Below are 13188 nucleotides of genomic sequence, written 5' to 3'. Positions count from 1 at the left end.
GATATTGAAAAAACTATAACCATGTGTGTGCAAGAGGAGGATAGAATTAAATTCTCACATGGTGGTTTCTGAACTATGTGAGGGATAATAAGAAAAAGAATTTCGTTCAAGGCAATCAAAGTTCTCCCTCAAAGCCACATGGTAAAGCTCCCATGCAACATCAGCAACAACAAAGGATTCTTCCAATAAACAAAGACACATCAAAGACACATGCCTCCACTGCAAGAAGACCGGGCATTACAAAAATTTTTACCCGGAATGGCTAAAGTCAATCATGTCAAAGAATGGTATAAACTCCATTTACTTTGTAAATGAATCCTTATATACACAGTTTTCGAAATCTACTTGGTGAATTGACTCTGGTGCAATTGTTCATGTTGCAAATTCTTTACAGGGATTCCGTTCGACGCGGACTACGCAAAGAAACGAAAGATGCATTGAAGTTCCAAATGGAGTCCGAGCGGACGTAAAGGCTGTCGGCGACATCTCCTTGAACATTCTGTGTGTAAAGTGAATGAACATGTTGCCGCGTCGAAAAAAGTACAAAAGAAAAGAAAGAGGACTAATGAATCATCGAAATTATGGGACTGTCGTTTAGGCCATATTTCGAGGGGGAGAATAGAAAGACTTGTTAAAACAGAAATTCTTCCTCTATTAGAGTTCTCAGAAATAGAGCAATGCGTAGATTGCATCAAAGGAAAGTATGTAAAACAAATTAAAAAGGGTGCAATACGTAGCACCAGCACACTCAAAATTATTCACACTGACATTTGTGGACCATTTCCTGTGAAAAGTGTGGATGGTTATGATTCGTTCATAACATTCACAGACGACTGCTCTCGTTATGATTATATTTATCCAATAAAAGAAAGGTCAGAAGCATTGGATAAATTTAAAATATTCAAGACTGAAGTTGAAAATCAGCATGATAAAAGGATAAAGATAGTAAGATCCGACCGTGGGGGGGAGTACTACGGTCGGTACACCTCATACGGCGAAGTCCCTGGACCCTTTGCAAGGTTTCTACAGGAGACTGGAATAGTTGCCCAGTATTCAATGCCGGGCGAGACTCAGCAAAATGGAGTAGCTGAAAGGCGTAACCGTACCCTTATGGATATGGTGCGCATTATGATGAGTTATTCCACATTACCATTGGGATTGTGGATGGAGGCATTAAAAACCGCCATTCACATTTTCAATAAAGTGCCAAGCAAGTTGGTGCCCAAAACACCGTACGAGCTGTGGACAGGAAGAGTACCCTCTCTACAACACCTGCGGGTGTGGGGGAGCCCAGCTGAGGCCAAAATGTACCCAAATATTGCAAAGTTGGATACCAAAACAGTAAGTTGCCATTTCATTGGCTACCCTGAAAGATCAAATGGTTTTTGTTTCTACTGTCCAGACAGATACACAAAGTTTGTGGAAATGAGACACGCTGTCTTCTTAGAGGACGAAATGATGAGGGGGAGCACGGTAGCTCGGAAAGTTGATCTTGAGGAGAAGATGGTGCATGCACCTAATCCGATGACTCAAGAGCCATTCTTTTCACTACCTGTTGTTGCCGCACCGACAATCCCTGAGATTGTGCTGCCGGCACCTGATGCGACTCCACACATGGCACAATGAGTGACGGTTCGGAACTTGTCCTTCAGGAGCCGACTCAACCCATTGTTGCACATGAAAGAGAGCTGCAGCAGCCCGAACATGCGCCACATGAAGAGACACAGAACGTGCCAGAAAATGAGGCCCCTAGAAGGTCTCAAAGAGTTAAATGTCAGTCATTCCAAAAGATTATAAAGTTTATAATACAGAAAGAGTTCATATGGAGAATGATCCCATTTCATATGAAGAAGCCATGAGTAGTTCTCACTCATCGAAGTGGTTGGAGGCCATGGAAGATGAGATGAGATCGATGAGTTCCAACGAAGTTTGGGACTTAGAGGAAATTCCTAAAGGAGCCAAAATGGTAGGCTGTAAATGGGTCTACAAAACCAAATATGACTCTAGAGGGAATATAGAAAAATACAAAGCACGACCCGTGGCAAAGGGATTTACACAAAGAGAATGAATAGATTACAATGAGACATTTTCACCAGTCTCATTCAAAGATTCCTTCAGAATAGTAATGACACTAGTGGCGCATTTTGACTTAGAGTTACATCAGATGGATGTAAAGACGGCATTTCTCAACGGGGATTTAGAAGAAAAGGTCTACATGAAACAACCCAAGGGTTTTATCATGGAAGGCAAGGAAAACATGGGATGCCGCCTAAAGAAATCCATTTATGGATTAAAGCAAGCCTCAAGACAATGGTATCTAAAGTTTAATGAGACCATTAAGAAATTTGGGTTTAAAGAGAATGTTGAGGACAATTGCGTTTATGCAAAGTTTAAAAGTGGGAAATATATTTTCCTAATTCTGTATGTGGATGATATCCTGCTTGCTAGCAGTGATGTCAGTTTACTACTAGAAACAAAGAACTTTTTGTCCTCAAACTTTAATATGAAAGATCTTGGTGAAGCTTCGTATGTCTTGGGCATAGAAATTCACCGAGATAGGAAAAATGGGGTGCTAGGACTATCGCAAAAGACATATTTAGAAAAAATTCTAAAAAAATACAATATGCATGCGAGCAATGCCACACCTGCTCTTATAGTCAAGGGCGACAGTTTCAGGAAATTTCAATGTCCCAAAAGTCAATATGAGATCGATCAAATGAAAGCGGTTCCATATGTTTCGGCCGTTGGAAGCCTACAGTATGCACAAGTGTGCCTCGCCCTGACTTATCTTTTATCATCGGGGTACTCGGTAGATATCAAGAAAATCCAGGCATAGAGCACTGGAAAATGGTAAAGAAAGCATTGCGTTACGCGCAAGGCATAAAAGGCCTCATGCTAACATATAGAAGATCTGATTCCCTAGAGATAAAAGGGCATTCAGATGCAGATTTTGCGGGAGATAAAGATGATAGAAAATCCACGTCAGGATATGTATACACTCTCGCAAGCGGAGCTATTTCGTGCAGAAGCTCCAAACAATCAATAGTTGCATCATCCACGATGTATGCAGAATTTATAGCATGTTATGAGGCCACAGGGCAGGCGATATGGTTAAAGAAATTTATACCCGACTTGAAAGTAGTGGATTGTATCGACAAACCACTAAAGATGTACTGCGACAATCAGCCCGCAGTGTTTTATACTCACAACAACAAGTCGAGTAATGCTACCAAACCAATAGAGATAAAGTATTATGTTGTGAAAGATAAAATCCAGGATCACACTATAAGTCTCGAGCATATAAAGACAAAGGATATGCTTGCGGATCCGCTTACGAAAGGCCTACCACCCAGTGTGTTCAAGGAACACTTAGCCAGCTTGGGTTTAAGAGAAAACCTATGATTCCTGGATAAAGATTGGTCCGAAAAGAACAGAATTTGTTTCAACATGGAAATGTATGTCGTAGCTGTCTGATTCTATCGGCAATTGAGCTGAGACGATGAAACATGCTCTACGTACCAATCGGTGGTGAAACGAGTAAACTAAAAAGTATACAGTCAAAAGAAAAGTTGAGATCAAGGGGGAGAATGTTAGAGTGATCTCCACCCGTGTGGGCCCACCGGGCCCTTAGATCCACAGTGCCCTGATCGGGGGCGCCCAACCCATTATGGTTGGCGGGTCCCTGTTACACTGCGCGATATAAAGAGGTGGGGGCCGGTGGCACGGAACACAAGGTTCGTTGCTGTGCCGCACACCCCACCGAACAACCCCTACCGATCTAGGGTTCCGCGCAGGAGTAACGGGAAGCTCCGCCTTCCCCGCCGTCGTCGATCCCCGTCGCCGTTGCTCCCTCCCCGTCGACCATGTCGTCCGCGCCGGCGTCCTCGTCCAGCCAAGACGAAGGTACCCATCCCCTATTCTCTCTCTCTCTCTGGATCCCCATAGCAATGCCATGTTGTATCACAGTAATCTTCATCTATCCGTCTAGATCTACACCCTAGATGGTTCTAGGGTTCTAACAAAAGCATGCTGATTCTACTATATCCTTTGGTCGATACTATCTGCCACACTTTTTGTCGAGGAACCCCTCTTTTAGGAATGACAGTAGCAGCTGCTGCTGAAGTTCTGTGCGCGCAAGAGCATCCTGTGAGCTGACACTCTGGCTGCATGAAAGAAAGGGGAAGGTGACAAAAACATAACATCTTCACAAGTTGGAGTCGTTAGATTGAAACGCAGCTCCGAGCAGTTGAGAAATTTGTAGAATAGCATCAAAAAGTTTTGCTCTCGTTTCATTTATTGAGTCAATATCAGAAAATTCCATATCTTGCAGTCGCGTATTCACGTAATCAATTTTGGTGTGAAGAGTGTTTTTTCGAAAAAGGGGAAGCTCCTCGGCCTCTGCTTCAAGCAATAAACACATTTCGGTGTGATGATACATGAGCTTTAGACGCCTAGCCGTTTGCTCAAGCGACAATACCTTTATGCACCAATTACTTGCTTTTTGGAGTAGCCAAGTGTCTTTTGCACCATAATTATAAATACATGCAGTAGGAACCCTACTGTTTCCATATATAAAAAGCAACTGCCTGGAGACAGCTTCTTGAATCTTGAATGTGTTCTACAGTCTAGAGTGCGCAGCCGACAAACTATTGATCATAATAACTCCATGGTGACTTGGTACATATAAGTTACATAATGTTCACCACAAATTTTTTGATGCCCACTGTACGAACTGTCGAACTTATTTTAGACTGCTCGACATTTTTGCCTCGGAGCCCTTCATTGCATATAAACACATCTTTCATGTTTACCGTCGAAACCTTCTTTTCCTTGAAGTCATATATCCTGATCATATAAGGCTGTCAAGTTGTAATGGTATTAGACTGCCATCGACGTCGGGTATTTTCATGAGGTAGAAGGATCTGCCTTCTAACCTGAGTAGGGCCATCCATTGCACACTAGGAGCTTCCTGAATTTACTATTGGTGTCATGTAAAATCTGTACATTTCTCCGAGAGTTCTTAAGCGTCCCTAAGAGTCTTTCAGACGTTGGATGTGGATTGTTGAGTACGCCACTGTAAAAAGATAGAAAAAGGTTACCAGTTTTGAAGGACAAAATGAGGAGACCAGTTAGTGGTAAAAAAGGAAAATCTTCCAAGGGGCATTCTCTCATGTTCTTCTCTGAGTTTTTTTTTTTAACAAATGTTCTTCTCTGAGTTAGTGGATGGCCTGTGCCTACTCTTCTTTCCAGAGCTTGCTTCAGACGCTTGATATAGTCTTGTTTTTGAGACACTCGTGCTTGGCCTGAATTGAGCATTCGACTGGCTACTCCCGAATGATATTTAGGCATGGGTCCCTAAATTCATGTGGAAAAACAAAATTTCTTCCTGGTAGCATAAGATATCCCTCCACAATTAAAAAAGACATACACAAGAGCAAATTGCATAATCTGAAACTAAAACATTTAGGACACAGTTTCAGAAATATAGCTCCCTCCTGGCACGTGTTTGCGAGCGTCTGCGTTTGTATTGTGTTTCTAAAAAGAATATAGCTGGCTAAATAGAATGAATAGGCAGTACATTGTTGAAATACATTCTCCACGTTAATTTCCTCGTCAGCTCAAGTTTTTTTGTTGTTGTTATTACCCGCGAAAAAAAGAGCTCAAGTTGTTGTATGAACTGACTGACCAGCGCATGCAATGCAACAGTCATCAACACACACAGACACACTGACTAACGCACAAAATAGACATTTGCTCCTACAGACTTTCAGTCCTAGTTCAATTTTTTCTTGTTTTCTTTTTTCGAGTAGCTTCTTCAGTTCAGTCTTGTCAATTCCCCTAGCCTGAATTCTTTTCGTGTGTTTATCAGCTGTTGTACACCTGCACCGCTTGCTCACAGCAGCTCTACACACTTCTTTAGAAGCGTCACCCTTTTTGAGTTTTTGTTCCCTCCTGCAGAGCCTTTGTATATCACCAAGAAATTCATAAGTCTCCTTTATCCCAAACAGTCCGCATCGCTCATCACCACCGTGTAGCAAATAGCAACATCGATCACCGATCAATGGCGCCGCCGAACGAGTCGAAGGCGACGGAAGCTGAGATCGCCGCCGAAGCCATGGCCGACACGCCGCCGTCCACCTTCTTCTCCCTGCAGAACGGCAACCTCACCGTTGGCCACGGCGGCAAGGCGGCCGTCCTCCTCTCTGATCTGCCGGAGAACGTCACGCTCTCCCCTTTCGAGCTCGACCTGTCGTCGTCCGAGTCCAGCTCCGAGGCGCCGGAGCAGCTGGTGAAGCGCGCCACGGCGGCGGCCCACCGGGGCGCGTTCCTGGGCTTCACGGCGCCGGAGCCCACGGACCGCGCGACATGCCGCCTGGGCCGGCTCCGAGGCCCGCGGAGGTTCCTGAGCGTGTTCCGGTTCAAGACGTGGTGGAGCACGATGTGGGCCGGGGAGCGCGGCCGGGACCTGCAGCCGGAAACCCAGTGGGTGCTCCTCGACGCCCCCGAGCTCGGCCCCAGCGGCTGCGTGCTCCTGCTCCCGCTCATCCAGAACAACTTCCGCTCCGCCATCTTCCCCTCCATCGACAAGGAAGACGGCGGCGTAATCCTCTGCGCCGAGAGCGGGTCTCCGTCGGTCACAGCCGCCGATTTCCGCCGAATAGCCTACGTGCACGCGGGCCACGACCCTTACACCGTCATGCGCGAGGCCTTCCTCGCCGCCAGGGTGCACCTCGGCACGTTCATGCTGGCGGAGGAGAAGACGCTGCCGGCCATGGCGCGGCGGTTCGGGTGGTGCACGTGGGACGCCTTCTACCTGACAGTGGACCCGGCGGGAGTCTGGCGTGGCGTGTCCGAGCTTGCCGAAGCCGGCGTGCCGCCCCGGTTCGTCATCATCGACGACGGCTGGCAGAGCGTGAACCGCGACGAGGACCCGCCGGGCCGCGACGCGCCAGGGCTCGTCCTCGGCGGCGACCAGATGACGGCGCGCCTCTACCGCTTCGACGAGTGCGAGCGCTTCCGCCGGTACAGGGAAGGAGACCTGCTGCGCCGCCCGCCCGAGGTCTTCTACGACGCGAGCTTGCCCAAGGCCGTCCTGCGCAAGGCCGCCGAGCTGGAAGGCGCCACCAAGGCCAGGAAGAGGGCTTTGGCTGCGGGGGCAGGGCAAAGCGACGTGTCCCTCTTCGACGAGAAGATCCAACAGCTCCGGAGAAATCTCGACCAGCTGCTCGCGAAGAGGGAAGACGCTCTCGTGAAGAACATGAGCAGCTCGAGCACTCCTCCCAGGGACGGGGAGACGACGGGGCTAAAGGCGTTCGTCAAGGACATGAAGCGGCGGTTCCCGGACCTTGACGACGTGTACGTGTGGCAGGCGCTATGCGGCGCCTGGGGCGGGGTGCGTCCGGGCGCGACAAGGCTGGACGCGCGCGTCGTCCCGGCGCGCCTCTCGCCGTCCCTGGCGGGCACCATGAGCGACCTGGCCGTGGACCGGATCGTGGAAGGCGGCATCGGGCTCGTGCCCCCCGGCCAGGCCGGGGGTCTCTACGAGGCCTCGCATTCCTACCTGGCCGGGGCCGGGGTCACGGGCGTCAAGGTGGACGTGGCCCACGCGCTGGAGTACGTCTGCTCGGCCCACGGCGGCCGCGTCGCGCTCGCCAGGGCCTACTACGCGGCCCTCTCCGGGTCCATCTCGGCCCACTTCTGCGGGTCCGGGATCATCGCCAGCATGCAGCAGTGCAACGACTTCTTCTTCCTCGGCGCGTCGCGGGAGGTGGCCATGGCGCGCGTGGGGGACGACTTCTGGTTCGACGACCCGGACGGCGACCCCATGGGCGTCTACTGGCTGCAGGGCGCGCACGCCGTCAACTGCGCCTACAACAGCCTGTGGATGGGCCAGTGCGTGCGCCCGGACTGGGACATGTTCATGTCCGACCACGCCTGCGCCGCATTCCACGCCGCCACACGGGCCATCTGCGGCGGCCCCGTCTACGTCAGCGACTCGCTCGGCGGCCATGATTTCAAGCTGCTCCGGAGGCTCGCATTCCAAGACGGCACCGTGCCCCTGTGCCTGCACTACGCGCTCCCCACCAGAGACTGCCTCTTCAAGAACCCACTCTTTGATCAGCACACCGCCCTCAAGATTTGGAACCTCAACAAGGTAACTTACGCCTTACAATACAATAGTGTTTTAGATCCGGATTTAAATCCAAGTATCCAACCAAAAAGGATCGATGAAATTTGACCAAAGTTTCATTTAGCTCGAATTCATGTGTCACTGAAATATTTTGACATAAATGCAAATATTAAGGAAACTACTGAAATGAGTAGGAATTCGTTGGAAACTTGAAATGAGAACCCTCGTCACATCAAATTGTGCCATGGAAGATTCAGTTTTAAATTTGGTACGTGGCAGCAGACATGTATCTGAACTCTTAAATTGTATTATTTTGTAGTTTGGAGGGGTCATTGGGGCATTCAACTGCCAGGGAGCAGGGTGGGACCCAGCCGAGCACCGTGTCCGAGGCTACCCGCATTGCTACAAGCTGATCTCCGGTGAGGTCCGGCCAGCCGACGTCGAGTGGGGCCAGAGGGAAGACACCTCTGCTATGGCCAATGCCACAGAGTATGCAGTCTTCAGAAGCCAATCTGAAGACCTTCTCCTAGTGACACCACAGTCTGACCCAATCCGCGTCACCCTCCAACCATCATCATTTGAGCTCTTCACGTTTGCTCCAGTCACAAGGATCACCGGCGTTGGAAGTGATGAGAAGAAGTTCGCACCGATCGGGCTAGTGGACATGATGAACTGCGGCGGCACCATCGTCGATGTGGAGTACGGTGACAGCGGGGAGGTGAGGATGAAGGTGAAAGGAGAAGGGAGGGTGGTCGCGTACTCAAATGTGAGGCCAAAGAGGATTTTGGTCGACGGCTGTGAGGCTACATTTGAATTGGGAAATGGCGGGAAGCTAGTGGTTGGCGTGTCTTGGAAGAAGGAGAATGATGGTGTCTCTGATGTAGTCTTCTGTTACTAGGTAGTTTATACATTGCATGTGTATCTTTCAATTTCTTTAAGTATGATTACATATGTACTTGATTTGATTTGGTGTGGAACTTTGAGTTATTGTGAATGTTTTACATAAAAGAATGATGGGTAACAATTTTATGTTTTGAAGAAAAAGCTTCGGTGAACTACTGTATTTATTACCAAACATAATACTCCATCATATCCATAATAGCACGTACTACGAAATTGTACTAAATCTGAGACATTTATCATAAATCGAAGGAATAGAAAAGAATCAAAGTAGAGAAGTACATACAAGAAACACTGAAAATAAAAACATACTTGGAGATTAGAGCTTGGAGACACAACGTGCCTTGACCATGTTACACAAGGTGGAACTAAATAGTGGAACAAAAAGAGGATCAGGCACAACGTGCCTTGATCAGGTGATGCATGCACGTACGCGTCAATTAAACAACTGTAACATGTGAGTACTAATATTTTCTTCTTTTTCCGGGGAGTGTGAAAACCAAACAGCTTCCAAGACGTAAGATTTCGAACTTGGGAGTATAAACAAGATCACGGGCTCACGGCGACGCGAAACCATGTGAGGCTCCTCTAATTGACCACCTCACCACGATCGATCGGCAGCGGTGCGGGATCGATCTCGGCGAGCCTCTGGAGCAGCACGCCGTTCCACATGTCCACCGGCCCCGGCAGGCACCAGTGCAGGCAGTCGCTGCCGTTCCTCACCCACCGCTTGTCATAGTGTCTATCAGGGTGCCCGTCGGCGCGCATCATCATCGCCTTGGTCACGTCCATCACCCCGAAGTACCTCTTCCCGGCCCCGCTCGCCAAGTTCTCCTTCCTCATCGCCCGCCTCACTTCCTCCCTCTGCACCTTCCTCAGCTCCCACCCGACGCTCTCAAAGCTCACCTCGCGCTCCTCCAGGGGCTGCGTCCTGTTGCAGTACCCGCCGCTGAACCACGAGCCGTGCTCGAAGTGGTCCGGCGAGTAAGTCCGCAGGATCGTCACGAGGCCGCTCTTGCAGTCCTTGCACTTGGCGATGCCCTCGATGGCGGCTCTCACGACGCGGCGGACGGCGTCCGCGACGCCGAATTGGGTCAGGTTCCCCTTGCCGCCGCAGTTGAGGCAGCCCACGAGCCGCCCCCCTTCCCAGAGGTAGTTGACGCGGAAGAACCAGTTGCCGCCGGAGATGACGGCGTAGTCCAGGTCCCGCAGCCGGCTCGTCCAGTCGGCGCCGAGCCGGTCCAGGTGGATGTGGAACGAGGCCGTCGGCTTCCCGGACGAGTCCAGGACCGGCTCGGCGTGCGCGTAGAACTCCGTCCACATCACCGTCAGCGTGAAGTTGTGCGCCGGGAAATGCCACGTCCCGAACTTGTCCAGCGCGTCCGAGTACACTTCCGCTGGCGTCTCGGCCTGCGACAGGAGGCAGAGCAGGGAGTCCATCTGGTTGCGGGCCAGAGAGTCGCCGATGAAGGCGAGCCGCTTCCCGCGGACGACGTCGAGGAACCGCGCCGGGGAGAACCGCGGCAGGTCGCACCCGTCGGGCTGCCAACGCCAGTAGAGGTGGCCCGTGTCCTTGCCGTACTTCTGGCAGTTCTTGTAGTCCGGCAGCATCGGGCACGTCAGATTGGTGTACACCGGACCTTTCGGCTCCTTCACCCATTTCCCCATGGAAATGTCGCATTTCTCCTCAAGCTGCATACCTACGACAACGCCCAAACGTGCGTGATTTAGATGATCAGGATTATCAAACGCAACAACACATGTGCCGTACGTTCCTGCCGCGGAATAAACGTAGAGGAATGCATATTTTTTTGGTCCCTCGGTTGTCAATTAAGTTTAGAAATAGTTATTGGAATATACATTTGATATCTCAATTGGTCAAAGCGGATATGTTTGGCCTATCTCTGCGATTCAAATGTTCTTGACTTGTCTTGACTCCATAGGGACGCGGATTTTCCCTAGAAATATACACATTTTGGTCACTGACTTTGCATCGTAGCATCATGCATCGTGGAAAAATATTGGGGAAAACAACATCACGTGGCAGTCAAACCCATTCTCGCTGCTAACTGATAGACCACGTCTTATGATCTTGGACCGGGTGCTCTTGCATCCGGCTTGTATATTTCTCAAGTTCTCTTCGCCGTTTAAACCATACGTTCAGCCGGAAAAGGTTATTTACCTGTTTCTGTTCCTACCGGCACAATAATCATTGATGTAGCCTATTTTACACGAATCTCAGAGCAGCCATTCACGGTGGATTCGTTACGGGTAGGTCCCGGGCCCGGTAATAAAATCATTTCTTCAAACTCCTGTGTGTTTCATGAAGTTTTTGATTCGACACATCTCCCTTAGAAAACTTTAGATGCAAATCAACAATGATATTAGAGCTTAATGCTTTTAATAAAAGGGTATTCTACGCTTTTTCATGTTAGGATTTGTGAACATTGACCCACGAATTTAATTCTTCAAATATCATAGGGGCCTATAATATCAGGTGGAATTGAATGACTCAATGTAGAGTCACACATTGCTAAGAGGGAAGAAGAGTGCACAATCTTATAAGCGATAATGTACTTGACGCGCTCGCTCACTCGACTCGTCGTGTTTCGTGGCCTAGCCAAGCTCAAGCCTTAAATGATTTTGAGTTTTTACCCTTTTTAAGCTATGTTTTTAATTAATTTATGGACACGTTAGTGTTGATTTTTGGGCAGTTTTCTATCGTGCCAATCGCCTAGTGTCTAGACCAAGATGCCATTTACTTTTCGTTTTCATTGTTCGTTCGAATCCTAAAGCGCAAACCATATCTAACAGCTGAGCAATCAACTTATCTCTAACTAAAATCTGACGACTTAGATATAGCAAAACCATACATTAAAATGTGTGTTTGGCAGTCCGACATTGCATATGTATCTCTCACGCCCACCGTTTCGGTATGCGTTTCTTTTGGCTTCCCATCCTGATGACCGTGACCACTATTTTCTTTTGACCGTTTGTTTGTTTGTTTGTTGATATATACTTCTTCCGTTTCTAAATACTTGTCGTGGTTTTAGTAAAATTTGCATTAAAACCACGACAAGTATTTAGAAACGGAGAGAGTAATATATTCCTCCCCGATGGTTGCGTTCGCGCACCCGGAGTTCAACATTGTGAAGTTAAATGCGCAGAATTTGCCTTCCACGTTCCAGCAGTGTACAACGAAATGCACTTACTTAGACCAGCTGTTTGGTCAGCTGTGCTCGGTGCAGGGGCTACTACTGCAGCAGCCGATGGGTCGTTCGCCGCCGGCAAGGAGACGTCATCTGCGGGTCCGCCGCGCTGTTCATTCACGTCCGTGTCTGGGCCGGCTGGCCCATCAACGGCCTCGTCGTCATGCACCATACGGCCCATGTCAAGGGCTGCGAGCAAGGGTCCCTGCGTCACCGCTTCGCCGGCCATGGTCGCCACGGTCAGGTTACGAGACGAGTAGAGGATGGAGAAGGCGAAGACGGCGGAGATCGCCAGCAGGAGCAGCAGCGAGGACTTGATGTTCCTCTGCACCACCACGTTGCACTCGCTGCTGCTCCTCTGCAGCGATGATCTTGGACTGCCTATTACTGCACCAGCTTGTTTACCGCCGCCCGAGGAAGGAGGAGAGACGGGAAATGGCGCCATGGTACGCTAGTCCGGAAATCCTCGCGGCTAGGCTGGCCAGTTTTTGAAGGATTTTGCGAGTGCTTGGCTGCTTGCCTAGCACCTTTGTGTTTATTTGGCTATATGGGCTTTAGTTGGTCAGCTGACGTAGAAATGTTTTTGGTCACTGGTCTGCCTCCGTCTTCTGGTAAGCCTAATTCCTAGGAGAGGTTGGTTGGTGGGGATAGTCACGCTAGTCGCTCACCAAACTGCATACTAGGCTAGTTAATTTTGAGTTAGCACTTTTGCTAGAGTTCTTTTGTTTCCTCTCAAGTAGGGAGCTCTCAGTGCATAAGCCTTGGCATTGAGTGAGCTGGAGTGTACGGGAGAAATGCAATCTCACCAGCTTGACGTGTACTCGACGAAAAAGCGTTCCGGACTGTTGATGTACAAGCGAAATGTGTGGGAGGAAAGGACAGTATGGATGGATGAGATCGGTTGGCCAGCACTCAGATCGAATGGCAGGTGTGTGTGATTGGGTTGTG

At 49.3% G+C, this 13188-nt stretch overlaps 2 protein-coding genes across 2 annotated transcripts; one reads left to right on the top strand and one right to left on the bottom strand.

The window, feature by feature from the left end:
• Window positions 1-5988: 5988 nt before the first annotated feature.
• On the top strand, window positions 5989-9169 carry LOC100830787 (probable galactinol--sucrose galactosyltransferase 4). Its single transcript, XM_024457963.1, has 3 exons — window positions 5989-7035; window positions 7300-8155; window positions 8451-9169. Exons 1-3 carry the CDS (start codon window positions 6062-6064, stop codon window positions 9027-9029), a joined length of 2409 nt encoding a protein of 802 aa, XP_024313731.1. The 5' UTR covers window positions 5989-6061; the 3' UTR covers window positions 9030-9169.
• A 145-nt stretch (window positions 9170-9314) lies between these two features.
• LOC100830478 (protein ALTERED XYLOGLUCAN 4-like) lies at window positions 9315-12817 on the bottom strand. Its single transcript, XM_003560827.4, has 2 exons — window positions 12244-12817; window positions 9315-10731 (listed from the first exon to the last, which is right to left on the bottom strand). The coding sequence occupies exons 1-2, from the start codon at window positions 12683-12685 to the stop codon at window positions 9620-9622; spliced, it is 1554 nt and encodes a 517-aa protein (XP_003560875.1). The 5' UTR covers window positions 12686-12817; the 3' UTR covers window positions 9315-9619.
• Window positions 12818-13188: the final 371 nt, after the last annotated feature.

Source organism: Brachypodium distachyon, chromosome 1, assembly GCF_000005505.3.
Source record: "Brachypodium distachyon strain Bd21 chromosome 1, Brachypodium_distachyon_v3.0, whole genome shotgun sequence".
Classification (NCBI taxonomy): Eukaryota; Viridiplantae; Streptophyta; class Magnoliopsida; order Poales; family Poaceae; genus Brachypodium; species Brachypodium distachyon.
The sequence above is the reverse complement of the archived record's forward strand: the minus strand, read 5'-3'. Positions and strand labels throughout refer to the sequence as shown.